This window comes from Sipha flava, unplaced genomic scaffold (assembly GCF_003268045.1).
Source record: "Sipha flava isolate LNK unplaced genomic scaffold, YSA_version1 35a_pilon_pilon, whole genome shotgun sequence".
Lineage (NCBI taxonomy): Eukaryota > Metazoa > Arthropoda > Insecta > Hemiptera > Aphididae > Sipha > Sipha flava.
Genome location: NW_020273058.1, coordinates 2,562,381 through 2,588,529, shown reverse-complemented (window position 1 = coordinate 2,588,529; position 26,149 = coordinate 2,562,381). Strand labels below are relative to the sequence as shown.

General features: G+C 29.6%; 2 protein-coding genes and 1 non-coding gene across 3 annotated transcripts in view; 1 reads left to right on the top strand and 2 right to left on the bottom strand.

Annotated features, from left to right (window-relative positions):
• LOC112687761 (CCR4-NOT transcription complex subunit 6-like) overlaps positions 1–17,301 on the bottom strand; it is a 48,457-nt gene extending 31,156 nt beyond the window's left edge. Inside the window, exons 1-5 of the mRNA XM_025560684.1 lie at positions 17,104–17,301; positions 16,702–16,770; positions 16,466–16,620; positions 16,221–16,407; positions 15,984–16,159 (exon numbers count right to left, since the gene is read on the bottom strand). Coding sequence (XP_025416469.1) covers positions 15,984–16,159; positions 16,221–16,407; positions 16,466–16,620; positions 16,702–16,751 — 568 coding nt within the window. The 5' untranslated portion in view covers positions 16,752–16,770; positions 17,104–17,301. The remainder of the gene's footprint in view (positions 1–15,983; positions 16,160–16,220; positions 16,408–16,465; positions 16,621–16,701; positions 16,771–17,103) is intronic.
• Trnal-uag lies at positions 13,204–13,283 on the bottom strand. The gene has a single exon. It is a non-coding gene; the product is annotated as a tRNA-Leu (tRNA).
• A 261-nt stretch (positions 17,302–17,562) lies between the features above and the next one.
• Positions 17,563–21,269, top strand: LOC112687659. Its single transcript, XM_025560506.1, has 8 exons — positions 17,563–17,773; positions 17,832–17,994; positions 18,718–18,810; positions 19,695–19,980; positions 20,107–20,221; positions 20,291–20,409; positions 20,474–20,577; positions 21,056–21,269. Exons 1-8 carry the CDS (start codon positions 17,767–17,769, stop codon positions 21,189–21,191), a joined length of 1,023 nt encoding a protein of 340 aa, XP_025416291.1. The 5' UTR covers positions 17,563–17,766; the 3' UTR covers positions 21,192–21,269.
• The last annotated feature ends 4,880 nt before the right edge of the window (positions 21,270–26,149 follow it).

Sequence of the window (26,149 nt, the reverse complement as noted above, 5' to 3'; positions counted from 1 at the left end):
ACATATTACAATGATCGTGTTCCGTTTTCAAGCATCTACAGACACTATTGTTCAACTTTCCCGATAAATAACTAACCAATTATCTCGTACATTATAAATCCTCTCTTTCATCTGGTTTTACAATTTCAAAACGTAAACTTTTAAATCATTTACGTAGTTTTCACAGAAAGAGAGAAAGAAAACAAATAAATCCGACCATGACAATCAAAAAACCATAAAAAAAAAAAAATTCAACCTACACACTTTGATGATCTGTAACTAACGGCGACGGCCGACCCAAGAAGTAAAACTATCATCGACGCGATGGAATCGATCGAGAGGCTGTGGTGGTTTTCATGGTCCGCCGACGAATTGGGCCGCACAGTCTACTTGGCCCAGTTCATCTGGTGTACAATACCGACGGCGATGAACAATACACGTTTTGACTTCAGAGGTTGTTGTTACATCTCGAATTGGCCGTGACACCAACGATTTTTCATATTTCTTCTCTCAACTCGCGAATATCTGTGTCTATGACATATATTTATTTTTGTTCACGGACAAATTTCATTCAATAGACGCTGCTATTGCCTACTACTGTCGGCGACGCAACATATCGTCGTAAATACTATCTTTACCTTCATCTATTCCCGTGTCTACATAGTTGTTGCACATTATAGAATATTAAAAGAACCACAACTTACTTATATACATTGACTATTGACTATCGGTTATCAAATTTGTCCGATGACGAAATAATGTGAAATATAAATACGTATTAGCCAAGTGCAGCACATCATACACTATGTATATCAATTTGCTTTCATCAATCATTCTTATTGTTCTGTATTGTAACAAAATTAATAAAATGAAAAAAAATATATAAATATGAATATCAAAAACTAAAATTGGTATCCATACATACACACGGATAATACATAATAAATCTACTCTGAAATTAAAGAATGATTAATTTTTTTTTTTTTTTAATGGTCGATAAGGCAAGACTCAATTAGTATTGTAGTCATATTAGTCATAAATTGTTAAATATATATATATTAAATCATTAATTCATATAAAATACCTAATCATACACTGCGATTCTTTGTTTTACCATTCTACACTGTCTACGTATTTTGTTTTAAGTTTAAAAGGATTCTATAATATAATTATATTATAATTATAATTGTAATTATTACATTAAAAAGTTTTACGATAACTTTTAACAAAGGAAAACGATTTTACAAAATACGAAACTAAAAAAAAAAAAAAACTATTGAAAATAACATGAATATAAATTAATATGAATAATAAATTTAATAAACATACAGACGTATAAAAGAACATAAAAATGTCCAAATAGCTGTAGTGAATATTGTTAAAATATATAGACTAGAATAAGAATAATGAAAATCATCGCGGGACCTACTTACTAGGATAAAAAAATAAAATGAATTTATTATTCCTCTATTCATCATTGTACACATAAAACACAAAAAATATGTTCACAGTGAAGAAACTCGGAACATCCTGGTTCGATTTCAGCTTCAAACGAGTATATGCAAAGAAGAACCGATACGACACGAAAAAAAAAAACGAGTTTTTGTAGTGGGTGTACGCTGCGGAGAAAATGTTAACATTTAACATTTGATATTCTGGAACATATTTTGTGCAAATTTACTGCAACAGAAACTGAATATAATAGGATTTCCGAATAAAATCGTGATAAATAAAAAATAATACATCATAATGAGCACGATAAACGTCCAAGACACGTTTTCGGACAAAACATCAGAGAAATATTGCACAGAGCCGTCAGTTAGTATATACAACCATTTACCACTGACCGCGTTTTTTACCATATAATTAGCGTTATTATCGTGGCGGTACCGCTGCTGCCACTGCCAACAATACCATTATAATGTTGAGGTACCACCAAGTGAAAAAATTCACGGTATAAGAGGAGATCGACGGCGCTCGGATCACCGACGGACTAGATTCGATTGTAAAACCGCAAACACGTACGGATTTCCTGCGATTTGTATTCAATATTATATACATAATAATCGTGTTTCTTGTATTCGGGAAATATAATTTCGTTGTCATTGTAATTGCAACAAACGGAATAGGAATTAAGTACCCTTTTCCATGTTCATTGATCTCGTTTGAATTACGATACGCTATACCCATAAAAAATATAATATAATATAATAAATAATGTGTAGAGAAATAAATAGATTTGTGTTCGCGGAAATTATCATTCTTTGATTTGACTAATTCTTTTTCTGCAAACATTTGATTAAAAACATATTAAATAAGTACAAGTATACACGTGCGTGTGCTCTATGCTCTCTCCCGATAGCAGACAGCACGAAACGAATTTTAAATATTCCCCACGTTGTGTGATTGAGGTCTCGACCGACGCAAGTAAACGTCTTGTGCACAGTACATCTCCACGGTGTAATACTACGTGTGCACGCGCGTACAATGTGCAACGTACGTGCGATTTACCGACGACGGTAGCGATAAAATTTTAACCGTGCAACAATAAATTTCTTGTCGGACGAAAAACGTGAGCTAACGTGTGCAAAACGAGTTGACACGCGCGCGCGCCCGTATAGAATACGTCCCACGTGCACTCGTATGCTGTTTTTTTACGATTCACTTCCTTACGCTTTACACAACCAAACGACAAACATGATAAACTGTGTTTTTTTTTCTTTTAGACGCGCGCGCTCACTTCGAATAATTACCAATGTCGAGCGTGCACACCCGGTGACAGATGTCCACCGGACACAGAAACAGGTCAAAGGATACCCGGGAGAAAAAAACTGTACGTGCGGTACGCACCAACGTCCGAGATCGTGCGTGCACTTTGTACAGTGTAAAATGTTAAGTGTTTACCGCGATATTCGAAAGCGCGTAATTGTACTCGTCGCAGAACTCGCGGCGCGGTAACAGTTACTCGCGTGAACAAATATCAGAAAATCGGTTTAAACCGAACATAGAGAAACGGATAAATAAATGTTCCAAATACATATGAACACTTTAACCACAGAGTACCTACGCGCCACAGACTCTGAACATTTATTTAGAATTTAGCGCGTGGCAGAAAAATTAAAACTTTTAGTTCCTGCGATGCACGTACCGTGTAAACACAACCAGGGCCGTCCCGAAGATGAAAATCAAGGGGGGTGAATAATATGAAAAATGCCGACTACAATTTTTTTACTCAATGTATGTAGTATAATTAACTATATGTAGTCGTATTTTTACTTTTTAACATATGTATATATATATATATGTGTGTGTGTGTGTGTGTGTGTGTGTGTAAGTACCGCACGTTCTTAAAATTGATAATTTAATTATATATATATACAGGTTGTTTCTGGAATGGATGAGGATACTATGTATATGCCTACTCACCGTGATGGTTCAAAGTAGATTTTTTTGAAATTCTTTTCCAATCTCCAAAATCTTGGTTTATTCAATTTATTTTTAGGATATTACCTTAAATGTAAAAATAAAAACTTAAGTTGTATTTTTTGCAAAATTCTCATACGAATCGAGACGTCACACTGTTTTTGGGCTTGTCATGTAGTTTGTTGTCAGTTAATACACATAATTAATTAAAACTTCTTTAACGTTGTCGACTTATAATAATGATGAAATAATAACAAAATTAGAGTTAATATAGTTTTAAATTATGTATTTTATTATTTATGTATTTACAAAAGATATGAATTACCGGTTAGATTGAATGGTCAGGGATTTTTACTATTAGAGAACGTACCATTGGAAGAACAAGAATCAATGTGGTTTATGTTAGATGGTACACCTCTTCATCATACAAATGCAGTCTGACAACAATTGTATTATCTTTTCCCTGACAAACTTATAGGTAGAGGAGCTGGAAATAATGCTCAATTTAGTCCATACATAACATGGCCACCATGCAGTCCTGATTTTAACTCATGTGACTTTTTCTTATGGGGTTTTATGAAAGAACAAGTTTATGCCAAAGAAGTAAATAATAGAGATGAACTTTTGATGAGAATTAATAATGTAGCTATCATTCGTCAAACACCAAATGTATTGGAAAAAATTTGGGAGTTCATTACATCATCGTGTGGAAAAGTGCATAGAAGTTTATGGGGGTCACATTGAACAATTTTTGTAAATAAAAATTCATTTTAAAATTAAAATGTTTTTAATTATGATTTTTTTACAATGTTAAAGCTGTTTTAATTAATTATATGTGTTAACTGACAACAATCTACTAGCACCACTGTTTATCTTGAAGTGTTCTCATACGAATCGATGTGTTACACGACTTTTTTTGTAGTCGGCAACTCGAGCGTAAAAAACGCGTGACAAGCCCTAAAACAGTGTGACGTCTCGATTCGTATGAGAATTTTGCAAAAAATACAATTTAAGTGTTTATTTTTACATTTAAGGTAATATCCTAAAAATAAATTTAATAAATCAAGATTTTGGAGATTGGAAAAGAATTTCAAAAAAATCTACTTTGGGCCATCACAGTGAGTACGCTTATACTCATCCATTCCAGAAACACCCAGTGTAATAATATTTTATATTGTATAATAAGTAGTCATATAAATTTTATTCGTGTGCACACTTGTACTACGAAATATGTAATATTTGTTTTCCGTAAGTAAAATTAGGTCCTTCTAGTCTATAATGAAACAAGTCCGACTGCCGACTGGTGTTTTCGTTGAGGAGGTGAGACAACCCCTCCAAGACCGCCCTTCTAGACGGCCCTGAACACAACTCATATGATGGGAACACAACAGCTCAGTGGTGTTGTTGGATTGCATAGTTTATGAGACACATTGCAACAGTTCAACGGTTTCATCGGAGTGGAAAACAGACGGTCGTCATGCGATAACATTGGGATCACACGGTCACACCGCTACTGGATTATAATGACTGCACTGAAGCGGTATAGTTTACGTGTTTCCGGAGCACGATAATTATTACTATTATAATTATTATAACTAGTTCGTTTGATAAAACAAAGCGACGGTGCAATAAGCGTGTAAAACACGAAGAACGTCTTCATATAGAGGCGTACGCTAGTTGTACTCAATAATGTATGGAATGAAAAAAATGGTTATATTATTATTATTACTGTTCTGAAATCTGACGAAGATTATGTACCACCACGAAGATTCGGCGGACGAAAAAACAGAGAATAAAAAACTTTATAGCTAATACTTTCAAAATGTACGATATGCTACGTTCCACCTACGTGTATAAATAAATGTATTTAACTATTAACAATAATGGTACGGAAAAAGCTCAAGTATAGGAAAATTAAAATTTTTTGTTTTTTTCGTGAAATACAGTAAAATTAAACAAAACCGAAACCATATAGGTGGATACGACAGTTAAGCTTAAAAAGATTACTCCTCGTTGACGAATTTCAATAACCGAGGAAAGGAAGAATTTGACAGGAAGTTAATGGAAGATATAGAGATAAAAAAGATGCAGTGTTTTTGATCGGACGGATAGGAACTCTGGAGCTAATATAGACGCGTTGGTGTGTACGTGCAACATGCGTATGCGTACATAGATTATTCCAGGACAACGGCTTACGTCACGCAGCGTTCACCATTCGAATATTGTTATCATGTACGACAATATAAATATAATATACGCGTACGCGGCACACTGTTGCCTGAGCACGCGAGTGTACACGGAGTAGCTCCAATTTAAACAATAGGTGTATTTGTTTGTAACCACCAACTGCGTTGGCCTTGAACGACCAGAGGTCGGATTAAAAACGAATCTATTTGTCGTTGTAAAATATATATATATAAATAACGTGACAACAAAACATCGACTATTCATATGAGGTATATAGTTGTTATGGATTCATGGCACGGACCGCAAGAGGAGAGGACAACGGCCGAAAAAAAGAGCTTTTGTTTGTTTGACATCATATATATATACGCTATATAGTTATACGTGATCGACCTTCATGCCAATTTGGTTTTTTTTTTTAATGCTCGTTTTATTGAAAAATTATTTTTTTACATAAGCTGCGATCATAACTACATTTTTGGCAAATGATGACGATGACAAAAAAAAAACTTAAAATACCGAACAGCGGGTACTTATTGTTGTCAAGGATTTTACCTTAAATATTTATAATAATGTTACATGTATAATACAAGTCAATAACAAAACGTTATCGCCAGTTTACGGTACATGCGACGCAACAAGAGATTTTATCAATATTACTTTTCAGAAAATCCATGTGCTGTTAATTTTATACGTGCATACAAAGAGAACCAACCGCTTAGAAAATACGCGTTCATTAAAATAATACTACCTAATAAATAAAGCAGAATTTAAATATTACGCGGCTATAAGGTCGAACAATATGAGTACTAACAAAACCTTCGAACAGTCGATAGAATACTCCGGAAAATAACAAAAAGAGCAACATCGATGAAATAACGTGTTAACAAGTAACGACAGTAACGAAATACAAAAAAATAAACACAATATAGACAGTGGTGTGTACCATTACGTAACGTTTAATAATGAATACAAATCATAATACAAAAAAAGCATCGCCTTGAATATATTTTAACATAGATCGCACATATGCTAGGGGAAATGTGTGATGTGAGTGCGTATACAGCATACACATATTGTACAGTTAAAATTAATTCAGCCCAAAAATATCAACCCTGCTGGAACCAGTCGTACGCGTAATATATATGTACGAAGAGTGTAGGAACAGAAAAAACCGGTTTCAACCCCAAACTACTGTGAGCACCGCATAAAAAAGTACCAGACGTCTGATCTACAGCAGGGAACACCTTTTGTTACATATAACACTTTTTCACGTCCCCCCGAAAGTAGGTTCACAGGTGTGTATTTTATTTTTTACCGAAACAAAAAAAAACTACAAGTTGGTGGACCACCTGCAGTGTTGCCATCATCGTCTATCCCTTCCAGATAGGTCATTATGGTAAAACTATTATTATACATAACTACAACACGCAAATTTTGTTGAAAAATTACAGTACGTACGATAACAAGAATCGTTTACTACGCACAATTTCGAACGTTACGAACAAAGTACTTAATAATAATTAAAACTTTTTTTGATGGGTTTATAGAGTATTATAATTAATATTATAGTATGAATAATAGTATATTACACCTGGGCATTTACTCAACTGAAACCGTACAAAAATATAGAATACTTTAGTGTTTAAGTTACTTATACTGTGCGTTGATTAAATTTAAAATTTAAATGTAAAATATCAGCTGTCACATTATTAACAGTAGTTTTTTACGATTTGAAAACGATGACGTGTGGGTCGAAAGCACACACATATATAACAGGCATACACCGTAACGGCGAATAGCCCACGATACATATAATGCTACGGTAATGGGAATAATATACGTGAAAAATATATAAAATAAAAATTATTCACGTGAAAACTACAAGCACACGATATTAAAATATATATATTGATTTCGATTTGTTTATGTGGCGAACCAAAACAAAACCAAAGCAGTGTGTAGACAAATGTAGACAAATAACGTAAATAATATTTTCATTAAAAACATTAATAGATAACCAGGAAACAACTTCATGAAAATCAATTCGTCAAAGCGATTCCAATAGTTAAAACCGTACAAAAATTGAACTCCATAACATTAATATATTATTTTTAGTACTCAACATATGCTGAATTTTCAAAGCGCTATTAAATTTAACTTTGCACGGCTATACACTTCCAATTAGCTAGAAAAATAATCAAATTTTAATAAACATACATTTAAAATGCCAAAAAAACAATTGATACAGATAAGTCACGTCTTGTTTCTATTTTCTCAAAGAAAGATTAATTGTTAAACAAATGGTTTCAAATAGTTTAATAAACATTAATGTTTTTGTACAGTTATGATTTTCAAACTTTTTATATACCAATATGTTATGATATTAACTTGACCCATTATTGTGACCTAATCAAGTGAAATGTATGGTAACAATACATAATAAAACAAAAATCAATCACAAAAACAAACTGAAATATACATACAAAAAAATAGCAACTGAGAATAAATACTCGGGTATTTTAAAAAAATAATAATTTTTATATTTATTCAAACCAAGTATGTAACTAGAAAAAAAGTACAGGACAATCAATCACATGCAATACCATTAAAAATATAATTATTATATCAACGTTTTTTATTTGTCAATAATAATCTATAAAACGTCTTTAGATATCCTAAAACAAAATGATTAAAAAATCATTAAATTTATAACAAATTCATTTTTTATAAATATAATTCTTTTTTTTATATTATTGGTAAACATTTATACATTTTATTATTTTAATGAAATATGATTAAAATATGCAGCAATGATAAACATTAAATTCATAATACAAATAAATAATCAAAAATAAAAAAAAAGTCTATATTAAAAATAATAAATAATAACAATTTTTTTTAAATTTTTTGCGTAAATGCAATAGCTACTATTTGAAAGTAATTTAAATTTAAAAAATATATATAATTAGTTAAAGTAAGATAATTATACACCTTAACCCGCCGAATAAAAAACAAAGCGATTACAATATTAAAAACCCAAATAAAATCTACATAAAAAAATAAATTAAGCACGACTTCGGTTTTCAATTAATCATATGAGAAAATAATAAACTCATATTAACAAGCCGACAGCCATATATGACGTCATGGCAAAAATAACATATCAAACGCACATGATACCGTGAAAATAAGACCAGGTTAACACATAAAACCTCAATTTTGTAATTTAATAAATTTTGTTCTTTTTCCTATTTTATTCAATAACCTTATGACACTGATAAAAATGAAAATAAAATTTCATTCCCACTGCATAAATAAATTGGACTTAAAAAAAGAATAATGTATACATACGTATAAATTTTATTATGTATAATATGTTATCAGTCGTTAGTAAAATTAGAAACCTAGTTAATATAACATCGAAGAAAACAATAATTATTAATAAAATTCTAAATGAAAGTTAGGTCGAATTTTCACAGTATCAATTTGAAATGTAAGTGTATTATGTGTTAAGCATTTACTGTAAAACACAAAATTTTTATTTTACCATAAAGTCATATATTGTTATCAAAATATATAATGTGTTGTAAACACACAAACACATTAGTACATCTGAATTACAAGTCGACGTCGCATGCAACGCTATGCATAAAAATGTATTTTACAATATTTAAAAATCTCAACTAAAAAACTAAAACAATAAATAGTTACATAGCAAATAAATCGAACCATAACCTAGGAACGATTTGACGGCGGGAATCATAATACAAACACAATAAATAAAAAGCCTATGACATAAATAATGATATTGTCATCGTAATAATATTAATTTTAATTTTGAGACCACTAAAACGCGTAAAAACATCTCACGCTTCCGTACGATAAAAACAAAAAATAAAAAGCCAAATAAAGTGAAAAATAACCACCGACCTAAAATTATAAGAAAATAAAACGCGTGAAAGTATGCCGAAAAAATAAAATATAATTGTACAACAAATTATGATACAGACGAACGTATAAGGGGGAAACGCGGATGTTTTAGAGGAAAGTGAGTTTCGCGAAAAATAAAACACCACATCGAAATATGTTACATACGCGTGTAAAACTAATGTACACAAAATAATATGAAAATCAAAGATCGCATCTCTGAAGTGGCGTTCCCGAGGACTTGGGCGTAAATGATAACGCACGAGACATCATGTCGTCATCGTCATCATCAGTGGTCACCGATGGGCATGGTGAAAAACTTGATCTCGATGTCCCTGTGACCGTTGTGCGAGGTGACTATCTCGGACGATACTTCTAAGCTATGCGTCCTTATCCTGGCGGGTGCGACGGATTCGGGTTTCGCGTACTCAACAGCCGCCTTGAAGAAGGACGACGAGGACGACGATGACGACGACGGCGAGGACGGTTCGCCACTCCAGCTCCTCCGGGTCGGCTCGGGTCGGGTGAGCGACGGCGAGAAACACCGACGTCCCACATCCCACACGTTGCCTACGGGATCGCAGCACGCGCACTGGCATGTGGACACGTCCTCCAGGCTAACGGCTTTGATGTCGGCCGACAGCCGGATCGTGTCGAAAGGGCCGTCGGCGTCCTCCTGTAACGGTTGGACAGAAAATTGTTGCTGTTGCTGCTGAAGTTGTTGCGGTTGTTGTTGTTGTTCCGACGGCGAGGACGGCGTGGGTGAGGGTGACGACGACGATCTCTCCTGCGCGGCAACCACGAGCGGCGGCATCACGACTAACGCAGACGGCACCGGCTTCCGTTCTTTCTTCCTGCGTTTTCGGGGCTTTATTATACGCGGCAAACTATTTTCCGACGCGGCACCGGAACTCTCATCGCTGCCGCCGTCGTTCTTCTTGTTCGGCTGTTCCGCCGGTGCTTTTTTCGCAAACTTTTTCCCGGGGCCGCCACCACACGCTCCCCCGCCACCGTTGCCACTCGTCCTGTTATACTTGGCGGCTTGTATCAGTGGCACGCCGTGTTTGTGGGCGGCAAAGTTGGCTTTTTCAGCCAGCGGCCCACCTCCGACGACACCACCGCTGTTCTGATGATGCTGCTGATTGTGATGTTGCTGGTGGTGGTGCAGGTGGTGGTGATGGTGCCAGTAGGCCGTCCGGCCATACCAATCCTGCAAGTGCTGGTAGTGTTGGTACGACGTGGCCGACTGACCACCGTGATTGTGGTATCCGACAGCCGCTGCCCCAACGACCGTGTCGTACCGACACTGCGGCGATTCCAAGACGGCATTGTGTACACCACCACCGGTCCCGCAGTAGTACGACGGTTTGATCAGACAGTTGCCTGCGTAGCGATCGACGGGTAGCGATTGGGCAACGGTAGGGCCCCGGTTCATATCGCGCACTCGACACCACCGCCGCCCATGTGTGTTTACGTACACCACGCGCGAACGGTCGACCGTTTATACCGCTACAGTAATAATGTAACTTCAGGGAATATTATAGCGTTCGAGGGGCGCACCGTCGACCACCGCGGACGGAACAACAACGCACGGAAACACACGGCACTCACGCGACACCACCGCGACGGACCACGACGGCACCGACAAGCACACCACGGACGATATCCTCGGGACACACGGTAACGGTGCGCAAACGGATAACTACACCGACGGCGCCGGCGAGTATCTGGACGGGGACTGACACTCGCGAGCGACTGCGACGGCACAGTCTGCTGTTGCGGCGGCGGCGGCGGCGGCGGCACGGCCAGACGAAACACCTGTTTTCCCCTCCCGCTACTGCTGCCACCACCGCGGACTGCACCGGCGGCGCCCGCAATACGCATCGAGCGAGAAATCATTATAGGTTTTTATTTATATCAAGAAAGCCTGACGAATACGCGAACGTTGTTTACCGTAATATTCCGATAGACACACGCGCGCGGTCACTGTGTTGCTGTGATAATAAAAACAGGAAAAAAAATAATAATAAACAGAAACCGGACAAGAGAGAGTGTTAGTGTTAAACTTTTACTATCCGTACGGCACATCACGTACAAATGTATCCGATAGCTTTTATATTTGATTATATTCGATATGATTTCAGATACGTGTAGGAACACGTATTTTGGTTTTACGACTCTACGTTCACCAAGATTGTTTAAGTGACGTCCGTTTAGAAAAGTAAATTTAGAAACCTAGTTAAACGCACTAAACACGTCAATAACAACGCGGTGATCCGAGTGTTAGTTGCTTTGTTACTCTCTCTACTCGTAATCCGATATCATTATTATTTTTTAATTTTTAAATATGTAGTCATCTAATTTCGTTACCTGAAGATAATGTAGACTATTTTTTTAAAATAGTATATTCATTTTAAACACTTCCACGTCTTAGTTTTAAGAAATGTTCTAGCGTTCTATAGATCAATTATCAGATAAAACATTGGGTAAAAGGAATATTGTAAGTTAGGTTAAATTATGCTTGGTACTTTTAACGAATAAATTAAAATACTGGAATAATTGGAAAGCTGTTCCATTAAACAAAATAGAAATTAACTGAAAGTTATTAATCTATTAAGGTGATTATTAAAACTTAAATAGATTTTCATACAAAAATCATATTTCTTTATGAAAAAATTCTATGAATAGAAAATATACATTTTAAAATCTAGTTTATTTTACGATTTTAGAGTGATTGGCAAAATAATTTTATCAACATTTTATTCAATAAATACGACATCTAATATTTCTGTAATAAATATGTTCCAGTATAAATATTCAAATTGAAACTAATTTTTTAAAAACATAATTAAGCTATACATGATACTTTTAAAAAATAATACTGTATACAAATCCTGTTTAATATTTATGTTTGTGCCACATAAATATTTAATATAAGAATATCAATATAAATAATAGTTTAAAAGCAACTGGATTTATCAAGTTTCCACTATTATTATGCTTTGATGGGTCTATTATATATTGTACGCAAATAATATATTTAGTAAAAAAAAATATGAATATAGATACTTAAATGTAAATAAATAACAGAAATATTATTTGAAAATATTATCAATTTTATCCATATAAGTAACATCCGAAAAAAACAGATAGAACCATTTAATAATTATTCGATATTATTCGGACTATTTTCTATGTCACCAACATTTACATCAATATCCGCATATAAACCTTAAAGTGGTTTACCGAATCACTTATTTTTTGATAAGTCACGGATTGATTTGGTTGCCGGTTCATTAACCACATATAAAATAAAATTCCATAAAAAGGAAATAAACTCTTAAAAAAAAAAAAAAAGAAAAAAGAAAAGAAGTTAAACTGTTTATTAGGGTGCATATATAAGAAAAAAATCAAACGCCTAAGTATTATGTACAATACTATAAACAAATAATACAAAAAGTACGACACGATCATGGTGATATCCCTAATAGTTGTAAATGTGGCAAAAATAATTAATATACAAGTACATAAATGAATTAAAATCAATTAGATGAAACACAAGATTTACTTCATTCATAAAATATTAAGTTTCGAAAAATAATACTAATTTAATAAAAAAATTTTAGAATAAATAAATATCATATCTAAATAAATGAGACGTTTTAATAGAAATTGCAAAAATTTTGATGGCAGCGGTGGGATTCGAACCCACGCCCTTTCGGACTGGTGCCTAAAACCAGCGCCTTAGACCACTCGGCCACGCTACCTTCATGACAGCCGCCCCAAAACGTTGTTATTTAACATTAGTATATTTTAATACTAAATTGGAATATTGATTAGATTTAAATCTGATCTAGATAGTATATGTAAATCTAATTTGAAATCATCTCAAACAATGGCATTAAATAACTTCAAAATTAATATAAATAATTTATTTACTAACTTTATTTATTATTTCATTACTTTATTTTATTATTTATTTAGTTTGACTGATATGAAAAATAAAATTCTGTTTTAAGGATTTCGCAAACAAATAAAACCTTTACATTATTTCTTACTTTTATAATTAAGTAATATATTTAAATAATCAATTCTCGACAAATGCTCTAACTTAAACATCAAACCATATTTAAGAAAATATTCTAAAAGTGAAAACAGCTACTGAAGACACAAAAAAAAAATACTACCATTAACTACAAAAGAAATAATTTATTTACTAACCAAAATTAAAAATCACCAGAATAGAAATTTTAGAAAACTAAAACTTAACCTGGAACAGAGATTTTTTAAGAGAAAACATTTTCAAAAAATGAATGCTTATGAAATTAATAAAATAAAATATAAATATGACACTTAATAAGTATTACTATACATAAGATTTAAAATAATATGAGTTTTTAAAAGCTACTTATACATATATTGTATAAAATAACTATGTATTTACAGATGATTTTTTAATATTGATTCTAAAAATTTAAATGCTTTAAAAATATAAACACAAATTTAAATTCTAATGAAATGAAAGATAAAACAAGTACCATTGAGAAAGAAATCAACATTTTAGAAGAATATGGGAGTAAAATTAATGTTAGTAGTTTCAAGAACAATTGATTCAGAAAAGAATTTTATAAAATAATCTGGACAAAAAAAAAAAAAAAAATAAGAATACTAGGGGAAACGATGTAACTACATAGATAAAAAACTAATAATTTATACTAAGATAAATTAGTTATAGTAAAAAAAATAAAAGAAAAGAAAGGCAATAATGCACTTTCTTCTATAACATTCTATTGAAATAATACAATAAATAATAATCCAACAATCACAAATAACTTTACTACAAAACTCTCTTAAAAAATTAAATAATAAATAAGTCTAAGTACAAATATAACCAGTCAGGGAAAAGTTAATTTTGCAATAATTAAATCAATTATTGTTGAGGATAAAAACTTTGATTTACTTAATACATTTTAATTTTTTATCCCTAAAATTTTTAAAAAAAAATGAATTTGGCTATATACAATATTAATAAATGACAATTATGTAAATTTATTAATTATATTAATTTAAATTCTAAAGTTAACTTCCCAGAAAATTCAAATATTTTTGAAAAATTCTTGTCACATTACTAGATCAACTAGTGTAATGAATATATTATATGTTAAAATGACTATGTACTGTAACTGACAGTCAGCAAAACATAAACTACAATCATTTTAGAAAAATAACTTCAACTATAAATAAAACATAATATAAAAAAAAAACTAAACAAGACGGTAAATAAAAAAACATAAATACTGGTATGCAAATATAAAAATAATATTAATAATATGAACATCTGCAATATTCAAGATAGAAAAAAATCAACATAACTTTGTAAGCAATAAAGCAAAAATGGGAGAAATAGTAAAATAAAAATAAATGATAATATTAAACATTATTCAATTCCAAGGTTAGTTTAAATGTTCAGAAATCTGAATAAAAAACCATGTTGGTAGAAAAAAGGAATATGGTAATATAGTGGCAACATTTGGACAGAAATAAATAGATATAAAATAATAAAATTGAACGAAATATGAATCTAAAGAATTGTTAAAGATCAACTAAACTAAATTACCAATATTGAAAAATTGAGACATTATCCGAATAAAGTTAACTATGAAAAGATTTAATAAAGATTAAATAGATAGGTTATTTTGCCATCATGATAGATGTGAAAATTAGAAAAAAAGGTAATATCAAAGGAAAGAACTTGAAAAAAATATTTATAAAACAGAAGACATATTAAGATTTATTCAGACATAAAAAATTGAAATTACAAAACAGTAACTGGAAAAGAAAAGGACTACAAACCAATGCGTGGATTATTAACTTAAATGACGATAGTTGATACTTGACCAAGTAAACTATTTGGTTTTACAAAGGTTCAAAATTTAAAAAAAAAGCCCTTTTAATTACTTTTTAAAAGGTAAAATAAATTTTTAAATGTTTGATATAATAAATTTGAAGTTATGGACTTAATACTACAATATACATGTGTAAAATGATTTTATTACAAAATTCAATTTAGTGAAAATTATATAATAATATATCAAATTATAACAAAATGTAGATTATAGCTATGATTTTGGATGGATTTATAAATCTATTGATACACCAAGACTAACCAAGGATGTATTCATGTCTACATAGTCCTTGGAGAAATTCATAATACTTTGGTCAAATCAAAAACTTGTCTTAAAAGCCAATAAAAATACATAATTTAAGATGTCAATTTTAGTTCATATTATATTTTAATTATATAAAGCAGAAGATAATAGAAGGAATTTACTAATTGAAAGTGTATGTATTACATTAACATGGATATTGTTCATAATATTACATAGAATTAATAATATCTTCTTTACAAATTGATAGACAAATTTTAAACTAGCGCAATTTAGAATATAACCAAATTAAAATCTTACCTTGTAAGCTATCTAAAAGATACATAAGCAGTCTATGAGTGCCATTTGGTTCACTATGTAACTTCATTACTTCTTGACATAAAGGATTACCAGCTAACCCTAATACTTGCAGTTGGAATAAACGTCCTAACTCATGCGGTAATGATCTCAACAAATTATATCCCAAATGCAATTCTCTGTAATATACAATTAATATAATTAAATAAGATTTAACAAATTTTATAAAATATAATTTACCTGAGATAAATTAATTCACCAAGTTCAGCAGGTAAACTTCGCAGTTTATTTCCAGACAAATCAAGATATTGTAAACTAACAAGATTTGATATATCTGGGGGTAACCGGGTTAATTGATTGTCATTTAGATAGAGTCCCGTTAAAGTTGTCATATGCCATAAGGTTGAACTTAGACTTTTAACATTGCCTAAGAATTTAGAACAGAATTATTAAAATGTATTTATAAAAATATAATAATAAAATACCAATAATTTCCAATTCTTCCCAATGAGTTTCCTTTCCCTGTTTAACCTCTTCAGCAGTGAGCATGTGATACTGACGTAAAGGTCTGCCATTACTATTATACTGCTCAGCCTTTTCACGGGCAAGTCGTTTTTTATCATTAAGCGACATATGAGTTCTAAACAAAATTTAAAAAAATGAAAGTATAAAACATATAACTAATAGCAATATAAAAATACTTCATAATTAACGTATTTACTTTTTTTTTCTATCTTTAAATGGAGAACATTCTTCTGTTGATTCATTCATTGAAATCAAACTGGATAATCTATAAATTATTATGAAAAAATGTATTATTGATCAAAAAGAAATATACAAATATTATAAAATAATGTAAAACTTCATAACAAGCTAAATTGAAAAATGCAGAATGGTTATTTTTAATTGGTAAAAAAAATAAAAACAATTTTTAAAAATTTAGAGTAATTAAACATATTTAAATTTTTATCAAATTCAATAAATATACATTTTTAAATAATTTATTCATATCAATTCTTTTTTTCTAAAACCAAATTAATTTATACAACATTCCATCATCAATGGCCACTTGTTAATAAATATGCCTTTGTTAGGTTTATACAATTTAATTTGATTGTTTTACCTGAAACTTGTATTGCCCAAAAGCAATGGTTTTTGTAAATATCCGACAAATGTTCTATACTTAAAACGTAGAAAGTAATTTGAGGAAAACGGGTTTGGTGATGACTAATTTAAAAAAAAATCATTCACAACACTGAGTTTAAAAAATACAATACAAGTAAAAGTCGGACACTAGACAGCTCTTTAGGAGCTAAATAAACGAAAACACAAAACATGATACAAGAAGGGTGCAGAATCAGTGTGACCAGTTACAATTGCTTTAATTCGATGTGATATGTTACCACAGAATAGATTAAACCAAAAATGTTACCATAAACCTGTACAATTTTTTATAAATGAACCACAGTCTTAGAAAAAATGAACTAAGTATCTGTTACATATTTTGTAAATGAGATTATATTGTAATTTCATTTAATACTAAAATATTAAATAATAGATAAATCTTTGATACGTGTTTACAGTAATTTTTCTTATTATTTCAATTTCTCATATTATTGAAAAACTCTCAAAATTTAGTAATCAAATAACAAAGTGTTACTTAAAAATATCAATTTATTATAATTATGATTGATTTATTCTGAAAAATAATAACACATTCAAGCCATTATACTATATTAATTAATTAATTTTTAAAAACTAATTTCTAGGAAAATTAACCACTAAAATGTTTAGTAAGTATCTAGAATAATATTGCTTTCTATTTTAATTTTTAATGGGATTTGTCTACAGATCTTAATAGCTTGTTTCGATCACTACCAACTGTTACATCTATTATGCCTGTCCGTTATCGGGCACGTAAATGTACTAGAGACCGAAAAGAAAAAATAAATAAAAAAAATAGAGCTGCCAATTTAGCTAAAGCACGAAAATATATACCTATTCTTAAAAAAAAGTAAGTTTCTAGATGAGTATTATTTGTTACAATATTAAGTGGCAGGGCCGGATTAAGATATTTTGCGCCCCAGGGCAAACCTACCTAAAATTAAGAACTACTTTTTAATAATACATAAACATAACATTGTTTTACTATAATTTGGCATTTATTAAATAATATTAGAAATATATTAAAATTATATGATAACAATCTTTTTAATATTACTATATACCTAAACAATAAACAATGTAAATACATTTATAAAAATAACAATTTTGTAATCATGATTTAATTTAATTTTAATTAATTTATAAAAATGATATATAAAATACTGGGATTAACTATGTAAGTAAATAAAAATAAAAATATAATTTATAATATATTTTTATACGTTTGAATAATCGGTCGCAGTTGTTTGGTGGAAATGTTATCTATATTATATAGTCGTTTAATAATTATTATTATTATTGCGTGGACACTGTGACTGTATTTCAGATATCGGTAAATTCGTGGAAACACGTATGTGAATTTGCGCGCCGTGTACACTGTCGTAATCGCTAATAGTTTTTTCACTCTAAATGGTATCTACAATATTTCAAAACTTTGCACCTTTAAAATCTTGCGCCCGGGTGCAGATGTCCCCTCTGCCCCCCCCCTTTAATCCGGCCCTGTTAAGTGGGCTAATAATCATTATTTAATAATATTAATAGTTATACTTATATTTCAAAATTTTGTATTTAGGCAATTAGATAAATCAAGTCGTACAATTGAAACATTTCCTTGGCGTGCGCCAAGTGATGACGTATATATTGGACTTTTTTACCAAATGCGAAAGTAAGTCATAATTTTTTAATGTAATATTTGAATTAAAATTACATGGGTTTTATGAGTTACTTGAGAAAATGGAAACCACTGTTAATCAAAACTATTTAATATATTTTAATTACATTTTTATTTATTATTACATTTTATTTGACCTATGTTGTAACTCATGTCATTGTGGAAGTCAAAATTTCTACCAAAAATTTTTTTTCCATAATTTCATTTATAATATAGTCTATATAGTGCTCATTAAAATAATATTGTTTATATTCTTTAACTTATAATTTATTGCTTTTGTGCCTTTATTTTTGTTACATACAAATTTTCTGAATAATGAGAACAGTTAATCGACGTTCTACTTGACTGTACTATAAATTAAATTTGTTAACCAAGATATTATTATTAAATATCGCTAGGGCAGAGGACTTGTAGAATTCGCATATTTATTTTGCTCAATTACGAAAATAGCTGAGTACAAAATAAAAACATTTATACTAAAATACTTTTCAAATATAGTAAGTCCTCTGCCCTATATATATATATATATATATATTTAGTAATATAATATTACCAATATCAATAATTTTAGAATATACTATATATTTTAAAAATTTTCTACAATTTAGTCATCAGTTAACATACTAAAATAGCTTTACAAAAAAATATAAGAAAAAATGTATGATGTCTTGTCCAAATAGGGTTTTTTCTAGAGTTTTTTCGCCTTTTTAAAGAGTTTTATAAGTTTTTCCTGATGTTCAGTATCTAAGTATTTTAAATTATAAAAACTAAAATTAAAATTAAAATGTCATTACAGATATAGATTTTTTTTTTTATCAATTTATTATAGATATTGTCTTTCATATTATTAACATTACTTTTCTTTCTTAATGATGCAGATATACATTTTTGGATGCCATATTAGCTCATAAAGAGCTTCACCATCCTTCAATGATAAATGTACCTGATGCGCCTCTAAATGTTCGTCTAGAAATGGATCTAACTACAGACAAAAAAAACAAATTTGTTGATAAATATCATAAAATTATTGAATTACCTTATCCATATGACCATGGTGAGGATAGAACAATATTAGCATTTTGTGAAAGTACAAAAATGATGGAAGAAGCTAGAAATGCAGGTGCTATGTTAGTTGGTGGTAAAGATGTCATCAAAAGCATAGAGGTATTATGCTTTATTTATTTTACTTATACCACATTATTTACTTGTTATGCAATGAATATTATTATATGTCAAATTAATAAAATGTATTAAAGTTAATTCTTAAAGACTTACAAAAATATTTTTTAGAGAGGTCTTACAGTTTTACCTGATTTTCAATATGTACTTGCTCATCCTGACATTCTAACAGAATTACCTGCCATTCGAGGTTTATTAAGAAAACGTTATCCAACTCTTCAAAATGGTTAGTAAAAAATTATTAAAAAAATTTAAAAAGCTTATTTAGTATAATAATAAAGACATTTTTATTCAGGTTTGTTAACATTAGACTTAGTAGGAATGATAAAACATTACATAAAAGGGATAAAATACAATATGCAAGTAGATCCATATGACGAAACTTTGGGAATAGTTGAAATGAAAATTGGTCAAGTAAGACCATTTTATTTATTCTATATTAAAAATTGTGTATTAAATGTAAAAAATTATTTTTTAGCTATCAGATGATCCAACACATCTTGTAGAAAATTTTGAAACTCTATTCAAAGATATTATGACAAAAGCTCCAAAAAAATCTAAGCCATCTCCATTTATTATACGGTATTTTTTTTTTTAAATTATTTATACATTTATTAAATATAAAATGTTTTAATATGTATTCTCCATATGTATAGTTAATTGTTAAAAAAAAATCAGCTAATTTATTTAATTATGTTTATTTAATTAAATCTAATTTTTTCAAAGATTATAAAATACTAATATGCATTAAAGTACTTATATTTTATGGGTCTCTACCACCATTTTATGGGTTCCTATCAACTAACTTTTAATACATATCATTAATTTACTACTAGATTAGTATAAAATTTTTATGCATTCTAACTTTCAGAGAATGAAGAGTAAAAATGCATGTTACAATTTATATAAATGAAATCTTGAAAAAAAATTTATAAAAATACTAAAATAGTAGGATAAAAATAAAAAATATTTTGTAGTAATGATTTTAATCTATATAAAATAAATTAACTGATCAAAAAAATGGTTATTGTATTTTAAATAAATTCATGATGGTTTTTAGGTGTTTAACCCAAACTCCATCATCAAAAGAAAAATTAAATATTGATTTGTCTCCATTTGTGAAAAAAGAAGAAGAAGAAGAATCAGATTCAGATTCAGATGATGAAGATGAGTCAAATAAGAAAATACGTATCTAACATTATGGTAAACAAATTAATCTATTGTGATTTGTTTATTGTCGTTAATTATTAAAATATATTTATTAGTGTAGATAATTTTTTTTATGTATTTTTTATGCCATATCCTTTAATTTTATTTTGAATTCCCTATCTACTATACTCAGAAAATTGTTATTATATTTAAATTATAGTGATGACTACATGCTTCATATAATTTATATTTATTTACTTTTCTTGTAAATGATTTAGGAATTTTTTATATGTATTTATATAAAAATTATAAAATATATTTTAACTCCTATAGAAGCAATCAACTTTTATTATCATGTGTACAATGCTAAATTGTAAACAATTGCCATTTAAGATTTAATTCAAAATTAAGTTCCAATTACTTCAATTTCAATATTTTAAAAATATAATTTTTTTCTCTTCCTTGGGAAGATAATAATTTTTAACTTAAGCATAAAACATTAACCAAACATTGAGAAATTGTAAATCTTAGTTATTTTTTACTAGGATGTGCTTCTAAGTAATATCCCTAAAAATAGTAAATTCTTCAACTAGCTTTGATAGTTATTACAAATCAAAATATAAATCCTATTTAGTAATAAAGTACATGATAGCCTTTCATTGATAGGAACTTTAGTTATAATTTAGAATACATACTAAATAGTTTATCTTAGTTCATAGCATAAATCAGTAGCCACTATCTAGTATCTAAAAAGGTGCTCAAGCATCCCTTTTATAAATGGGGTTATAGCCTTCGGGTCCCAATACCAACTCATAAGACCTTGATTTTTAACAAATTATGAAATTTGGTGTAATGTATTGAAGCATTAAACTTATTTAAAAATAATACATAATATATTAAGTAGATACATTATAAATCAAATTTGTAATGAAAAAAAAAACAAATGCTCATGATACACAAACAATAAGAGAAAATATTTTTGTGCGAAAGAAGATGTTTTTGGCAACATCAGCAATCTCAGTAATCTTGTTGATTATTATCACTGTTTTGTGATACTTTCATTAAAAGTTGACTGGTAAATATATACACACAAAGTTCTGATGCATCGTTCAAACTTGCTTAATTTACATCAAATACATATCTTTCGTTGAGTGTTGATATCAATAATGTAGAAACCACTCCATGCTAGACAATTAAACAATATTCAATAATCATACAATATTATTAATTTTTATTTGTTTTAATATTAATTTAAATTTTTTTATTAATATACTGGGACTAAATTGTTGTCCTTAATCATACATATGAAAGAAAAAAGATTAATTTTACTCACTCGAGTTATTTTGTCAGAAAGGAATACAACCATTTAAATTAGTTCATCAATAGTAAAAAACGTAGGTACTGAATTTTGAATCAATAATTAATTCATTGCTCACAATATTCCTAAATATATTAGCATTACTGTTAACCCAATTGTAGCAGCGGTAAAATTTCATAATGAGGAATCATGATTCTTGCAAGAATTTAATTACAAGAATAAAACATTTCAAAAAAACTAAAAACCCAAAAATCAATAAAATTAGCAAATACAAACAATAATATCAAAAAAATTGTTATACATTTTTCTTGTTTTGTTAATTATGATCAAATTTTTTCTGTAAATATATCTTCACTTGTTTTCCAATCAGGGAGCTTTAATTGAACTTTCTCATTTTTAAATATACTTATGATTAAAACTATCTGGATCATTTAATTTTATATATGAACCATAAACACAATCCCATATACTTTCTAAAAAAATTAAAATTCATTTTAAATAGTTAAATAATCATAAAATATAAACTTTATAATAAGTTACTCAAAATATTTTTTTCAAGAACATAAAACACGAATCATCAATAGATTGCCAATGATTATAATATTCTTTAGAAACTATTAAATTCATTAATTGAATAACTGGTTGTACAAGATTTAAATGAGGATTTGATAATTTAATATTCTTTGGCTGACAGTTAAAACAGATATCAGTCACATTTTTTTAACGCTTTATTGAAATACTTACAAAATTTAGAATTATAGATAAATCTGAGAAAATTGAAGTTAGTTGTTGTATTGATACTTTTTTTACACAACTGTCACAAATTACTATACAATTTAAGACACATAATCATTTAGAATAATCAAATTTCAATTCATATCCATTCTAAACAAAAAAATAGTATTTCCGAAAATCAAATTCAACTCCAACAAACTTGTTAATTTTTTTTTTTTGCAAATAAATATAAATATATAATAATTAATATAGATAACTATAATAATGTTGATTGTGTTGGTAATTTGTGTCAGGGCTCAGGAAGCCACCCTAAGATTTATATGCTATAATGTTATGTTATGTAACTACTACTTGGAAATAAATTATGATGAAGTACCTAATAGATATATTTTGTAAAGTAATTAAACACTTAAGTATTCAACGCCTTAAATTAAATCACTGATAAAAATTATTATGTATGTTGTAGCATTAACTTTGAGATCTTTAATAATTAATAAGTTATTATATTTGAAAAGTTGTCCTGAGCAATACTAACCGGTGAAGATTTTTTTCTGTAAAATTTTAAATTCAAACCCATATCAAATGTTTTGTACAGGAATTTACAATATTTTTAAATTTATTTAAGGAAAACATGCATTTGGAAAGAAAATTATTTCAATCAAACGAATATAATCGTATGGAAGTAGACCAAAATAAATGTGGAGACATTATAATTATAATTGCATTGATTCATGGAAAATCTGTATTCACTGAATAAAAGTAATAATGATTTACCTACATATACAACTATAAAATATATATAAATAGTAATGATGGATACACGTATATAGCTAATAATAAAAATAACGTATATAACTATATCGCCTTGGTCGAAAAGCATTATTGACGGAAAAAAATAATACCTTTATCACGTGTTTTTCTTTTCACTTGGCCTGGAAAAATGTGATCATTTTTTTCACCCAACTATTTTTTATCGTTTCTATTTGTTTTTTCCTCTTCTGACCATCACTACCACCGACTCCATTAGCCGATTCTACGACCACCAATGCATTTTCCGATGCCATTTTCCTTGTAAAACTACAAATCAATATTAATAAATTAAATACATCTGTCAACTGTAGAGATATATTTTGTAGTATTAAGCAATACCAATAACAATAAAAATTAAGTTACATGAAAAATTACTGTACCTATATTTATGTCACAATAGGAAATAGTTTACTATAACATTTTATAATAGAAGAAAACAATTGTAAAATAGTCAATACTCTTAACAAGCATGAAAACAATTATTAAGTTTAATTAGGTTAAGAAAATTTATAAAAGACAGAAGACGGGGAAATTAAAATTATTTTATGTAACTCGACTATTACAGAAACATGCGTTAAAAAAAAAGAAATACAATTTCTAAAAGAAAATAAAAATAAAATAAAGAAATAAAAAACTTTTACCAGACCGATCCACGAAGACGTCGATGGCGGGACAGTGTAATGTCTACGTGGTATAGACCACGTACCCATGACATGTACTGGTCACTCGCATTTGATTCTTCGTGGTATCGTTGTGCATCCAGTGCGCGGACGATGATGTGACGAAGAGTGTGAAGCTCGTCAATATCCATGAGCTCGATTTCAGAGCAATCAACATGAAAATGTTTATTAATCCGACAACGGACCATCGCTATCGGTTTTTCAGACATCTTTGTGGAATGATTGACAGACGAATAATAAAATAGAAAGATTCGTATTAAATACGTTTTATAATACCAAGTATAACGTATACATGATATATTATTACGTGTTGATTGCACATCAATAACATGATTAAAGATAATTTTTTTTTTTTTTTAATATAAAAAGAACAATATGTACATTAAGTGGCACATTAAATAATTTAGATATACATATAATAAACTTAAAATAATTTTAGAAGTCAACCATTGGTGACACCTCCTAATAGTTATCACTTGGATTTAGGATAATTAAGAAAGAAGATCACGATTTCAATTTCGTTTTAGCCTGCGAGGACGTTTATATTTTTGATGTGGACATTAGTTCTTGAGTTGAGTTTACAATAGAATTGATTGTAGTGGAGTTTGGAGAAATCAGAGACGATTTGAATTTATAAGTCTTTATGGAGTGAAATGTTGGTCACGTACCATGGAGCACCAATTAAGGTATGGAGACCAATATTTTGAAAATACTGTATAGGACGGATGTTGAAGGGTTTGGCCGGCCCCCAAATCTGAATGCCATATGACCATATTGGTATAATTATTGACTCATATAAAAGAATTTTGGTTTTGAGATTTAATTATGACTTAAGACGGGAACGGATAAGATGGAGTCGACTTTTAGAAAGATTCCTTTTGAATTAGAGGTGAGCAGAGGCGGATTTATCTTTTTTACGGCTATAGGCACCAAAAATTTGCCGCTCCTATAATAGGTGAAAAAGTTACAATACCCCTCCAAAATACCTACTCTAAATATTTAATATATAGACAATAGTAGTGGACATCCATTTTAATTTTTAGACTATTTTTTTCGCCTGAAGTTATTTAGCCTACTTTGAAAAAAATGTCAATGGTTGTTCACTGAATTTGAATAAAAACCTACAAAATAAAATAAAATATATAGTATTATCAAAAACTGCTTTCTATATAATTGTTTACTATAATATTTATAGGTAATGACTATAAATTATAATGAACCAAAATAGATTGGTATACTGAATATCATATACGATGTACTATATGTTTGATCGTTTGATGTTTTTTAATAAAACACTACAAAATTTGCCGCCCCCCAAATTTTGCCGCCCTAAGCAGCTGCCTACAATGCCTAATGGGAAATCCGCATCTGGAGGTGAGATTTCTAAGTGAAACGCTTATCTAAGATTGTACCTAAGTATTTTGTCTCATTTTGGACTGCTAAGGGTGGACTGGGCGGACTG